General features: G+C 41.3%; 1 protein-coding gene across 1 annotated transcript; it reads right to left on the bottom strand.

The window, feature by feature from the left end:
- Positions 1–131: 131 nt before the first annotated feature.
- Positions 132–12852, bottom strand: LOC121602059. The gene is made up of 6 exons (XM_041930830.1): positions 12199–12852; positions 9379–10367; positions 5279–5437; positions 3740–3837; positions 3485–3653; positions 132–244 (listed from the first exon to the last, which is right to left on the bottom strand). The coding sequence occupies exons 2-6, from the start codon at positions 9923–9925 to the stop codon at positions 132–134; spliced, it is 1086 nt and encodes a 361-aa protein (XP_041786764.1). The 5' UTR covers positions 9926–10367; positions 12199–12852.
- Positions 12853–14046: the final 1194 nt, after the last annotated feature.

Genomic DNA, 14046 nt, shown 5'->3' with positions numbered 1-14046 from the left:
ACTCGGCGCGGCAGACAAACGCTCCGCGCGGGAACCGCTCAGGACGACCGCTCGAAGTGTTCTGCGGTCGGAATGGGGCTAAAAATAAGCGAAACCGTACCCGAAAAACGGCACACCGGGTTGCGTTCGTCTTATTTTTTTCGTTTCGCTGTGTGAACGTACGCAAAGTGGGATTTTGTCTCGCCCGCAGCCTTTTTTTTGTTCAGTTTTCCATTCTGCCTGTGCCCGCAACATGTGCTCTTCACTAGGAGAGAAAAACGCTGTGAGTGAGTGTTTTTTTTATGACGACACAAGAATCAGCTGTTGTTGATCGTGCGCTGCACTTGAACTGCAGTTGTTGTGCTAAATCGTGGTTTTGTGCGACACATTAGTAGACTGATTGTAGTGTGTTGATGTGCCTCGACTGCCTTCGAATGAATGTCGAAGGTAAATTGAATCAACACACAAACACTGATTCCGTCCGCACTGCAACACGTTGGCCGTAATGCGCATCGCTGGAAAAAAGACGCATCAACGCAAAACTGCAGCAAATCGGTTTGAATGCAGTGGCGGCGTGTTTGGCCTTCAAATTTATTTTCGCATTCGCATCACATTAGTTTCTATCATCATATGTTGCATTAAAGTTTGATAAAACATTTCACAATTAATGTAAAACATTCCAACACTATTTTGTGCACTTCAATTCCAAAATATCACTCCAAACTGGTTCTGTTTGTGATGCGGTAGCCATGCCCGACCGATGCAGTATGCGGCGGACGCGTTACGAAGCGTTACACTGCTTCGGAAAATCGTCCGGAATGGTTCGGGTGCTAGTAAAAAAAGAAAACAAACCGATGCGACGCTACACGACGTCTTTTGTCTCGCGGGAAAATCGTATTGCAACAGGTTTTACAGTGCTGCTCAAAATGTTACCTCAATTCACAGTGCGTTGCAGAAAATCGTATTTTTTTGTTCTTATAATTTGTTAGTGAAGAGGCTATTAAAATTTACAGTACAACTGCATTGGTTTAAACATGAATTCGGTCTTCGATCACAATGCAATTTGGACAGTGTGTTCAATTTTAGTCTTTTTACCATAATGTCTCTTTTGGCAATCATTTTTGCGTTGGGTTGTTTGGCACTCTCATCGGTCAAAATTGAACATTTTTGCATCTTTTATCTTTGTGCATTAGTCAGAAAGTAAAAAGATGTAGTTGTTTGTATAATAACCTATCAAAACCACATCAAAACATAAAAATATTACATAAAATAACATATCAACACATTCGTGTTGATGAAAATTGTGAAAATGAAGTATATAAGCCACTAGTGAGCCATTAATACAAGCAAGGAGTGTTTATTCCATTATTTATTTGTTTTTAGTTTTGGAGGAAACATTTTGGGGGCCATTAAATGAGCAACATTGTTGTACACTATTTAAGGACATTTGAAAAGATTATGTAGCAAAAGTGCACTTAACCAAAGCGCATATTTATCGATTTTTTTAAAAGAAACAATATCCTGCAACTATGCATTGCTCATCTGAGCTCATCTGCAACTATGTAATATCAATAACATCTTGTTTTGCAATTGGTTGCAAAGCCTGAAACGCTAGTAACAGAGTTTTGTTTCTAATAACATATTATAACGCTAGAAGACACCTTCTTGTTATTGTAAGCGTTGCGTAGAGTATGGATCACCTCATAGCGAGAAAGCATAAAAAAATCGACGCTCGTGGTCTCGGGTTTCATTCAAAAAATTATCTCGTTGGCATTCGGTTCTCATGAGCTGAGACACTTTGAACTATTAAATGATCCACAGAGAATAGCTCACGATGGTGTGCAGATGGTAAGCATCATATTTGCTGACAAAAATAACAAACAAATCACACTTTTCCAACGTGATCAAGGTGTCAAGAGTCAATGCTCGTCAAAAGCTGCTCATATAAATAATATCACTAGCAACTATGCTGCAGTTTCAGCAAAAAACTGTTCAAATGTTTTGTTCTAATTCGAGTTTAAGATGGAAATGGGTCAATAGTTGATTGTACAGTCTGTTCCCGAGTTACGCGGTTTGTGCGTTCCCGAGGAGTCCGCGTAACTCGAATATCCGCGTAAGTCGAATTTCGCGGTTTTCGACCAAAATACAATTGTTTACTCGGTATTTCTTATACAATTTAGTGCTTTTAAACACTTTATCATTTATTTGATACGATTTGTGCAAAATAGGGTAAATGTACCAATAGTGGTGCCATTTGTAGAGGTACAAATGTGTTTTAATGGATTTGAAGTATCAGGAAGAAAAATTCATTAATATTTTTACACATAGCAAATGGAATATGTTTTATTTTTGCAATCACAACTATTTTTACCATGAAATACATCAATTTTACGAAAAAATACATATTTTTGTGACTGTTTCATTGTACCTATAATAGTGGTATGGTTCCTATAGTTGTTGTATTGTATTCCTATAGTGGTGGTAAACAAAGATACCTCCAAAACAGTGTATAATATCAATGGAACTTAGTTTTGAAGCTGTTTTCGTATGAATATCAAGGATTATCCTTGCTCGTATGATTTCTTTCGTAATTTGATCTTTTGAAAATGTATAAATTTGATTGATGAAGCTATTAACTAAAGTACTGCATCACACCTGTCGTCAACCCGCACCCGGAAGAGTGTGATTGATTTGAAGTCAATTTTTCATTCCGCCAAATAAGCGAATTCTGGCCTTTTTTTATAAATTACCTGCCGAAAACTCATTTCTTTTGCTTATTTTAGTGAAAACAGTACAACACGTCGAAAATATCGTCGAAAAAAATCTAAAATTTCTTGTTTTTATTGATTTGATAACTAAGACCACTACAGGAACATGCCTTTTTGCGTGTGTTTAATGGCACTAAAGTAAAAAAGTATGTTTATGTTACGTAAATATGGTAAAAAGGCAATAAATTTTAATTAAACATTGTATTTTGACAACAATTATGATAAAAATCTAATAAGTGCGTTGTAATGTGGTCATTTAGAACGTCAACAAACATATGAGTTTCGTTATGAAATCCTAAGGATTTTGAAAAAATGTTGACACATTTCACAAAATAATGGATTTTTCGGTCATTAAGTAACGGAATGGCCCCATTTCACTTTTAAACCCTTTGTTAAGGGCCAGAAAATTTTTCACACTATCATAAATAACTTAACTACAGTTAATTTGTCGTATGAGACGCATTTTAGTGCGATTCATACTGCATTGGACAATTCTTTCCGCAAATTGTACTGAATTGACATTTGATCTGTCAAATTTGGAAAACCGCGTATCTCCGAATCCGCGTAAATCGAGAACCGTGTAACTCGGGAACAGACTGTATTTATATTTAACTTTTTTTAATTGTTTTTTTTTTTTAATTTATGTTTAGTTTTTATAACTTCATTTTTTACAATTTTCCGTGCAGCATTTATCCAAAGTTTTTGACAGAATTAAAAAGGGAAGAGTTCATACTCACCAATAGTAGTGTAGATCGTGCCACAGTAGAACACCGCATTCCAGAAGGACCAGGTCTTTTTGTTCTGCTTGTTCTCAAACGACCCCTCCTTGTAGGACTGGTACAGGACGGCACTGTACTCCTCGACCAGATTGATCGCCCGTCCCTCCCAGATGTCCGGATCGGGATTCTGAAAGGGTCGTTAAACACACACAAAAACAAATCATGGGAAAATATTATTTTATTGATTATCCAGTCTGCGAAAGACAAACATACCTCCAGCTTCTCGCGATCCAGCGCCAGTATGCGTAGGTTTTTCGCCAGCATCCGTTTCGCGTGGTTCACGTTGGTTTCCATCTTTTTCTCGTGCGTTCCTGCTCACACGCGGGGGGGACCAGACAGCGGCAAGGAGATGGTGGTATTCGATGTTCATTAAATTACACACAAAAACCAACATAAAAAGGATGAAACCGGAGGGAAACAATAAAAAAAAACAGGAGATTGAACTGAATTAATATTTCCGCACACACGGAGCCGATTTGGCGTAAATAAACAGTTTCTAATCGGTCAGTGTTGTTTTTTTTTTTTCGTGGGTGTACCGACTTCGAGTAAACTTCTTCTGCAATTTGAATCGATCATATTTTGCTCCTCCCGATCTGTGTGCCGATCGTGGGTCGTTTTAGGGAGCGCGTTGATCGTTTTCCTTTACGCCCAAAAACCCAATGGTCAGTACGACTTTGTACTATTTGTTTAACAATAAACCGGCCTAGCTCGTAAACTCGTGGAAAGCAATCAAACGCCACCGACGCATTATGACGTAAGGAAACTGTTAGAAGCCGGCCACACACACACACAAAAAACGAGGAAAACACACGACCGAAACCGTCAACCGTTTTTTTTTTGTTCTCTCTTCCATCAGCTGTCTTAGCGCGCTGGGAAAATTGTTCCTTCCCCCCGTGGGGAAAACCAAATACGCCTAACTTTAAGAAAACAACCAAACCGTCCTAAGCAGGATGGCAATAAATACACACACACACACACACACTCAACACAACCACCAAGCGATCTTTCTTGCTCTTCTGCCGACTAAAACCGTTTTGTCTGGTCTCTGGTCTCTGGCAGATAATGAAAAACACATCACCATCCCTCCCCCTTGATGGCGAACGCATTGATGACGTATGGTGAAGTCATTTTTCTCCCGCACGACCTAACGAGAAACGGGGAGAGTATGGGGGGGCAGTCGAGATTTATTTTTAAGCCATTGCCACCCCGTAAACAAATCAAAAAACCATCCGACCGCGATCATCGCGTTGAAATTCGATGCCTCGAGCTAGGAGGTGAGCGAGTGAACGAGAGCGAGCAAGAGCAGGTGGTTTGAATTTTCCGAACGCGCGGAGGGAAGCAGATTATTGCCGAAGCGCGATTTCCACCACGAAATGCGTTGATTTTCCCTCACCTTCCCCATCGAGGTAGGGAAATGGTCTGTGATTCAAGATTCGTGACCTAGTGGGTAAATAAGTAATAATTCGGGCAACTGGCAGACGGCGATAGTACAGCCGGCTGCTACACCGTGTTCGGGTTAGTAGAAGCAACGTGGCAAAGCGCGAGTTAATAAAAATAAAGCTGTACAGTCGATCACGATCACCGTCTCAGCGCTGGGTTCGAGGCAGGCTTCCGGTTCGATTTGCCAGCGTTGATCGTGCGGCAGGGTGCGCTTCGATTAACGATTGATAAACATTGGGCAAACGTTTTCCAACACCACGGGGAAGGGAAAACACAGGGCAGTTGGGAAGGACGTGGGTGTGATACACTTACCAAAGACACTAGTCGTCGGCTCGAGCGCCATAAAGCTGGCATTAGTAGGAGCAGCAGCAGCAGCAGCAGCAGCAGTAGCGGCGCCGTTGGCGGCGATGGCTGCAGTTTCGTTGAAACCATTGCTAGCAACATCTACTTCCGGCGGATTATCGGCCTCACCTAAGCCAGACGGCATTATTATTATGATACAAGTCAGTCAGTACGTGCAGTGGCGGCCAGTGTGTTTGGATGAAAATTCAGCTGAAGTGGACAACGCGAGCGCGCGCTCGCGCGCCTGGCAGCGTAATCGCACGCGTCATTCTTGACCTCACTTAAGCGTGGGGAGGAATGGGAAATGGGCGTGAAGATGATGTCGTAACTCGGCACGGCGAGGTTAACGAGCAAGCAATTAAACTGTCTGCGATTGATGGGTTAAATTAAATAAGCGCGGATTTGGATTTTGGAGTTGCTTGTGAGAAAGAAAGCACTGGAGGTCGTCATGCATTTTGCGTTAGGTGAAAGCCACGAAAGCCGCACGGAAGTGATGATTGGTGGTGATATAAACTGATTTGAAATGGCAATTAATTCGCGCGTGGCATTATTTAGCATTGAGTGCAGTTTTGTGATGAGCGTAATGGTTTATTTAGCAGATGCTTAGGTAACTTTGGATGAGTTACGGCTCTTCGATAGTTCATATCAACTTATTCAGTTTAGTAGTTCATCTTCTCTCCTCTATTAGCTATCTTTGCTGATGCTTTTGTATTGCGCAACTGCATACATTTAGGCGCAATTTTGTAGCAACAATTTATAGCATGGGTGTGAGTGATTTCAGTACATTTTATTGTAGTTATTACTACTAATTAACGGCCCGTTTATTGTTCTAACGAAGTTGACTGAAAGAAGGAATACGACCTTCATCAACTATTTAAACTCAATTATATTAAAAAAAGTATCCTTATTAACGTTTATTTTGCATCACAACAGTTGTTGCTACGTGTTCGTAGTGAAATTTGTATGTGAGCGTGGAAAAGGACAGAAAAAATATTTGTTCAAACAAATATTTTATTGTAGAAAACGTTGCAGTTATTCGGAAAATATCTTTATTTGTTATAATTTCCCTATTTTTTCCCCTATTTTATCATCAAAAACCAATATTTCACGATCTCTTTCAAAATTCCATTTTTTTTGGAATTTTGCATCATCAACTCGAATGTTCCTGACGAGATTTTTAGTTAGTAAACCAATGTCACTCAGGATTAAACATGTTCACACGTGTCCAACACAAGATTTACAAGATCACACCAGTCAAACAGCACTTTAAATTAGTGTCTCCTTGTCAGATGATGCAACAAAAGGCTTGTCAATGTTTCTATCTATTTTTCATTGCAACGCGCCATTGCACCTTGAAGCTTAATCCATTTGTTAAGCCTCTCTTCAATGTTAAATCGGTTACAGTGTTCATGTTCACTGTCAAACCCGAAAATTGGATCATAAACTAGAACAACTAGCTCATAACTCGTTGCCATAACATTGTTCCAACCAGTGATCGGGAGCAAAAGAAAAACAGCACCTGTCTGTCACGCGATCGTTTGTCACCAGTTCTCATCCATCAGCGCCGGTTCGCCCGCGCCAATGATGACATTCGACAGCGTTGACATCTTCCCAGAATATTCAAAGGGGATGAAAAAAAGGGGGTCACATCGACCCTCTCTCCGAACCAGTGAGTTGCAAATGGGATGGAAAATGAACTCCGTGCTTGGTTTTTCGCAGGAAGGCAAACAGAGTCGCATACCAACCAACAGCCGCAGTGTGCCCTCCGCACCACCGCAGCACGGTATTGAAATCGAAACGCAATGGATAGACCGTGTTTCGTTGGAAAACTCTACTTCGGTGTGAGAGAATGTGTGACTGTATTCTCGGGAGATAATTTTAGCAGATGATTAACGGAAAAATATTAGGCAAAATAAAAATAAATAAATTAATGTGACCGACCACCGCGTGGAGCATGCGGACGGGTCGATTCCGTGACGACCTGTGTCTGTGTTGCTGCGGTACCATCTGGGTTTGGCTGACCCATGCATCCTCAACAACAACAAAATAACCACCCCAGTGGTGAATCGCAACAGTACAACAACGACTAAATAAAACATAATACGCAGGGTAAGGCAAGGGTAAGAGCTGTTGCTGTCCGCTGCCCACTGCTGCTGCCTACTGCGGTGGCTGTTGATGATAATGCCCGATGATGGTGTCTGAATGTGACATCTAATGATGGCATGGTGCGTATGTGTCGTCACGGATTTGTTTAAAATATTTGGATTTAGAGAGCAAACTCGGTTGCACACCGTGAGGCGTGGTTGGGGCACGAGGTGAAAATCAGATCATTTTATGTGTCTTTGGTGCGTTGAGCAAAAAGAAAAACCAAACCAGAGACACATGTACACACATACACACATCGGTACGTGCTTAATAAAAATCTCTCTAAGGTCGTTAAATGTAAAAGTAGTAAAGGAGAGACCAGACGTGCTAGATGCAGGGGTCAAAGTTTTGTTTTTTTAAAGCAAGACAGTTTTAGGTGGCTTATTTTTACGGACATTATTGAGACATTTAAATTTGTGTTTATTTTGTGTTAAATATTGGCCAATAGGCATGATTACTGGCAAATAAAACAGAAACAATTATTTCCTGTTGTCAGGTTCCAGTCGTTCCAGACAGCGCCAGTACGTGCTAAATCGAATATGTCTCATCAGATACGTGACACTACGGACCTAAAAAGTGATTGGGAGTGCATAAATCGAATTTGAATGATTTATCAATCACACCATAAATATATGTCCATTCGATTTCCTAAGAAAGTAAAAAAATCTGATTTTTGTGTGTCTTTTTTCCTTTGTACTAAGAATATCATGGCTGAAAATTTGAATAATTCTCTACTATTCAGTTGAATATATTGTTTTAGCCTAAGGTGCTATGCCAAATAGATTATTTCAGGACTGTCAGGGCATATCAGTTCCAAGTCATAATATTCGTTTGAATTCATTAGACGTGTGAAGACGTTTGGGTTTCAGTACATGACATTTCCTTCTTGAATTTAGTGAGCTCTCCTGAGAGAGATTCAAATAAGTGATGAGTAAACTGAATTAGGATGTTTGATTGTGTGAAATGTTAGCAATGTATGAGTCCAATTACCCAAAACGAAGTCTTGTTTTAGGATAATATAAAATGTCGTTGTCGTAGTGCCAAACGATCCACTCGCAGTGTTTGGAACTCAATAGTCGTGAGTTGATAAACTCTCTGTACCAACCAATGATGTTATAAGTGATGGAATATAGAGCAGTTTAACAAACCGCCCGTTGACGTGCGGGTTCTCAATTCAGCGTGAGTTGCTATGTCAAACTCCTAACATTATCAAAATCCGTATTGAATAATTGTATGTTATGTTTTAACATATTTAATGAAACAAACGATAAAGTCGGATAAGACAATAATTTAATAATGAGTATTACAAACTAATTTGATGAAAAATGAACGTAATGCACCTCCTGGTCTCTTATGCCATCCCTAGTCCTTACTAACATCTCACTCATAGTGATTCAAATTATATCCAAGATAAAGGACTCAGATTATTCACTATGAGTAACTTATTTTTCCGGGTATGTAGTCATTCCAGTAGTAGTGGGTATTTTTGGTTGAATTCTTAAATGGTTCGGATCACCATTAGTCACCGTGTTTAATGTACTTAATGTTTTCAATGAATTTAATGAGCTCATAAGACCATTTTTCAGTTTCTATCTAGATAAGATGTGCTGTAGATATCAGAAGATAAAAGAGTACAAAATGTGGCCATTACTTTTGTACCAAGAGTTGTGGTTTTGATTGTACTCAAAAATTGATTGCTCTCAACCAGAGAGTGTAGAGGAATGTTTAGCAAAATATCAAAAACATCGTTGTACACCTAACAACTAACAGGACCAAAATATGCCATTTCGAATTTGGCATCTTCCACATTTACCTCACTCCTTCGAAATGTTTGAAAGCAATGAAAAAAGCCCCCGTCGTGTGGTATGTAAAGCATTAAATTAAAACACTTCAACCCACCCCTGTTCGCCCCACACGATACATACCTTCCACCGCAACGAACAGCGCAGCGCCAGCCACCGAGTACAGGAACAGTATCAGGAAGAGGAAAAAGTGCGTAAACCATTTCCGCGACCATTTCGTGATCTTGGTGTACATCCAGAAGACGGACTTCTCCCCCACGCCGAGGCCCGATTTGGCCGTGTTGAGCGTAAAGTCCCGGAAGCCCTCGAACTGCTTGAACATAAACTCGCCCGCCTTGGCCGGATACATCGAGTAGTAGTCGGTGTAGTCGGGCTGCTCACCAGCGGCCCCCAGGCCACCGTCGGTACCGAGCGAGATCCTGGTCGGTGAGCCGGGCGTTACCGGGACTCCCGGTTGGTAGAGCGGGTTGTGGAGCATTTGGGCCGCTTGCTGTTGCTGTTGCTGGTGCAGCTGCTGGAAGTAGTGTGCCGGGGAGTATTTGGCCGGCGTGTGCTGCGCCTGGACCGATGGTGGCGCCACGTAGACTGGCGGCATTGTGAGATTAATCCGGGGCCGGGTTCCAGCAGCGTTCGGTGCCGGTGGCGTACGTGAATCGGTCGCCTGTGTCATGATAATAGAACAACAATCCGACTGTGACAACACAGCGGGACACTTACTTATTCGTCTTTTTTTCGTACACTACACAACACACTGCAAAACGTATTCTTCTCACCTCACTCACGCAAACTCTACTTCTTCAACAAAACAATCTTCAAACGTTTTGTGTCGCTCACAGATGCCTCAAAAATATTGCGATGCTTTCTAAAATTATCACTCAACACTCGTTTTCTTTTTTGGTTTGTTTTGTTTTACGACTTTCACTTAATTTTGTTCCCTTCGCTTCTTGCCACCAAAAACACATTTCCCCATTTTCTGCCAGGGACAACACAACAACACTTTTCCCTAGCACGACGAGCACATAGCGCGGGTTTTCCACCGTCGGCCGACGGCCAGCTTGCCGAAAGCATCCTCTTGGTACTCCAGCGACATTTTCAGGTCACACAGACACAGACTGGCAAAACGAAAATAAAAGGGGAAAAATGAAAATTGATGTGTCTCGGTGCCGTGATCACCTCCAACCGCACACCGCGGTTCTATATTTAAAGGGACAGTTGGGGTCATCAGCATTTTTTTCTTCTTTGCTGTTGTTGTCCCCGAGGTCCCAAAGCACACGGCCAACACTTGCCCACTATCTATCAATAATGATCGCGGTCTCGCGTAACGATCGCGCCGGCCTCTCTCCTACACGTGAGTGTTTTTCATTAACGAGCGGAAAAAGCAACGCGTGGGAAGAGAAAACTCCTTCTCCTCGGACACGCACACACACATACACACGGGGCCACTCTTTGAGGGTGGAAAATGCACCGAAAGTGGTGCGTTCTTCAACACAACATCTCCCGCAAGCTAGCACCGTGTGGAATGCGTGTACAATTAACGCAACTGTCAAATAACGTTCCTCCGTAACGCGTGGGTTAATGGGAATTTATTATCGAACACACACAACACTTTCATTTTTTGCTCTCTTTTCTTCTCTCTGTTATATTTTTTTCCTGTTTTCACGGGTTTCATGTTCTTAAGCATTTATTTTTCCCTCCCTGCACGAGTTATTAATATATCCTTTGAATCACTCATATTGCAACGGCTTTTGTGAAGAAATTTGTATTATTTTCCTTTTTCCTTTTCCTACTCTACTGTGTCAAAGTTCATGTCCTCATAAAATGAGTATGTGTGTGTTTGTGTGGGAATAGATAATTCGTTCATCGTTTTAGAGGTGATCGTTTTTAATTTTTTTTTTTTTATGATTAAGGTCCAAATGATCATGTAAAAATGGGGGTTTTGGAAAATATTTACTATTCAGCTAATCGTTCTGTTTACAAAACACGATGTTGTGTGGCATATGTTTACCGTTTGCTCTGTTCTGTTCTAAATGTGTTTGATGTGTGTTTTTTTTTTGTGTCTGCTCATCTGCCTTGTTTGCTTGTTGTTCTTGTATTCGAAATTATGAATAATTCGTTTCAACGATTTCATTATAAAGTTGGTGTGCTTAGACAGATTTGAAACGTGTTTTTGTAATATTGTATGACGAGCTTGTGGTTGACATTAAACACAACATTTGTTTCTCTACAGTACGGCATGATCTTCACCACTTCAGAATTGAATTAGAAAGAAACGAAACGAATTAGATATTAATTTGCTGAATTATTTAAAATTTATAGTATCTTTCAATAGATAGAAAATGTTGAAAGCTAAAAAACACATTTCAAACGTCACGGCAATCACGGCAAACGCATCAAAGCTGATCGGTGTGAATGATCAGTCACATATCGTAATTAACGTATTTGTATTATCACATCCACCACACGGAAACTCGCAACAGCCAATAAAGGTCACATAACTATCCCTATCTTTGTAAACCTGCATCTACCGCATGAGTCACATCTGCCAACGGCGGTGCAGATAAGGCACACATAATTAAGGGCACACTGGAGCTACAATTACGGCAAGCACTGTTTATGGCGATCGTTTTGTTTTGGTTGCGCGTTCGATCGCTCTGCCGGGGTAAGTGCGCTCTGTAGCTGTCGTTGTCGATCAAATCAAACCTACACAAACACGCACTGCAGGAAAGGCCGATTATGGAAGCTACCGCATTTCCAGCTCACATGAATACAATTGCTATTGAAATTAAACTCCACTTGCACTTTCCGTGCGCTTGCAAACTGTGCACGACGTTCACAAACACACACACACACGCGCGCAGCATCCACCGGCGGGTTCGATTTCACTTTCCAACACGCCAGTGACGCAAAAAAAAAGGTAAAGGGAGAAAGGTGAGCAAACCCTACCGAAACTGAAAAACAAAAAGAAACAGAGGAGGGCCCAACAGAGAGACAGACGGTCCGTTCCTTCCACCGTGCCGGTCAGCCGTTAACTAGTGTGGCCGAATTGGTGATGGGAGCGCGCGCGTGAACACGCGCTACCGAGCGCCCGAACGCCCGAGATGAGAAGAAGACGATGGTGACGCAATGGATGCAGGCTTTCTCGTTCGCACGCGCGTACGGGGTTACAACGCGCATTAGTCCTTGCGTCCCCCCGTCCGGCGTGCATCCGACGACAAACAATCGCACAGGCACGGTCGTGTCTGTTAAGACCCTTCATGCAGGTTTGAATTTTTGAACGCGAATGGGTTATGGGAAAAAAAGAAGGAGAACCCTCTTCCAGGAAACGAAGGGGTTGTCTCGTTGTGTGGTGTCTTGTGGAAGGTGGAAGACAGGAAAGATCGGATCGAAAGGATGGCTGGCGCTCAGCTGCCGTTTGTGTTGGTCGCGAATTCCGTTTCGCTGCTCTTCAGGTAGGAAGGAATAAGGGAGCAAACGCGGTTGCCGTAGTTACAGCAAGGGAGTAGTTCTACTGCGAAGACGGTACAGAAAAATAGGAGATATATTTGAACAAATAACAGCAGCTACAACAAGTCTGCTTTCGATTGATTTCATACTCAATTTACTATTTTGATGTTGAAATAATTGTTAACTTTTAAAAAATGGTTATATTTTCTTAGCAGACTAAAAATGGTGTTTCTAAAATGTTAATCAGTGTATTAAACCCGCTTCACCCGGTAACAACGTAACCAATAACGCGATCAGTAACACAATAGCTCAACCCCTGAATGTATGTAATTATTGTAACTGTTCGCCGTTGTCCGTTCAAACGCCTAGTGTATTGATTCATTAGAAAACATTTTTTTTTTTTGCTGTAGTATGGTTACTTCATACAACTTGATTACGGTGAAAACGTTCTCTTAAAACGTGTAAAAACTCTTTGCAAGTGCAAATGTATACCAGCATATACAAAAATACGTTAGCAACACAGCTAACGATGTAACCGGTCATGCACAGTTATTAGCCCGAAGGTATGCAATTTGTAACGCTAACGTGTTCTAAGCTGTTTTGCATTACATCAAATGGTGGCACAAAATGAAGCCATTTATTTAGAAAATCACAAACATCATTCTACTTGATGATTCATCACGAATTAAATCAGATCTAATTAAAATGGCAGGGCGCAATGCATCTATACTATAATTACATACACATTAAAACATTACACTTGGTACTATTGATTAAATGGGTTGCGTTAAACAAAAGCCTTTAAAAATAGATAAATTTTACATTCAAACATGTTAATCATATCAACCCTTTTCATCTGCCTTTGCTGGCAAGAAAAGTAAAAACCTGTGCAAATGTAAAATTGCAAAAAAACAAACAAACGACAGTGCATTTCATCCAGAGCCGTACGCTGGCAGCGATCCAACATGAAATGGATCCTTCTTGTACGGTGGCGCGCAAACTTTGTCTCATCGATAAAACGGCTGTCATCTGCAGCGGCCAAAGGTGGAGGGAAAGCACACTTTTAACGCTTGCACGAAATTGAAATGGAAAAACAAAGAGTACAGCGAAAATAGCAACAACAAAAAACCACAACGCGTTACAAGACGCTGGGCGACACGCTTTGTTGTTGGTGTGTCATCGTTTATTTGGAAAGCGTGAGACATTTTCCACACGAATTTCACACATATTTAAAGGTTTGAATAAGCTTCCTTTTTTCCCGGTTCGTGGAAGTTAAATCCCACCCCACCCATGCAGGTGATAAACCGCATTCTAATCGTCACCATATGGTTCCTTTTAATTACGCTC

The sequence above is a fragment of the Anopheles merus genome, unplaced genomic scaffold (assembly GCF_017562075.2).
Source record: "Anopheles merus strain MAF unplaced genomic scaffold, AmerM5.1 LNR4000281, whole genome shotgun sequence".
In the NCBI taxonomy this organism is placed as follows: Eukaryota; Metazoa; Arthropoda; class Insecta; order Diptera; family Culicidae; genus Anopheles; species Anopheles merus.
This window is presented reverse-complemented; position numbering and strand designations above follow the sequence as displayed.

What these genes read in the sequence shown, in the direction of transcription:
- LOC121602059 (XM_041930830.1), bottom strand. Translation starts at nt 9,925, where the DNA reads ATGACACAGGCGACCGATTCACGTACGCCACCGGCACCGAACGCTGCT. An exon ending in GCCGACGACTAGTGTCTTTG is followed by an intron (nt 3,838 to 5,278) that starts GTAAGTGTATCA and finishes GCGTGTGAGCAG; the next exon opens with GAACGCACGAGAAAAAGATG. An exon ending in TGGATCGCGAGAAGCTGGAG is followed by an intron (nt 3,654 to 3,739) that starts GTATGTTTGTCT and finishes CGACCCTTTCAG; the next exon opens with AATCCCGATCCGGACATCTG.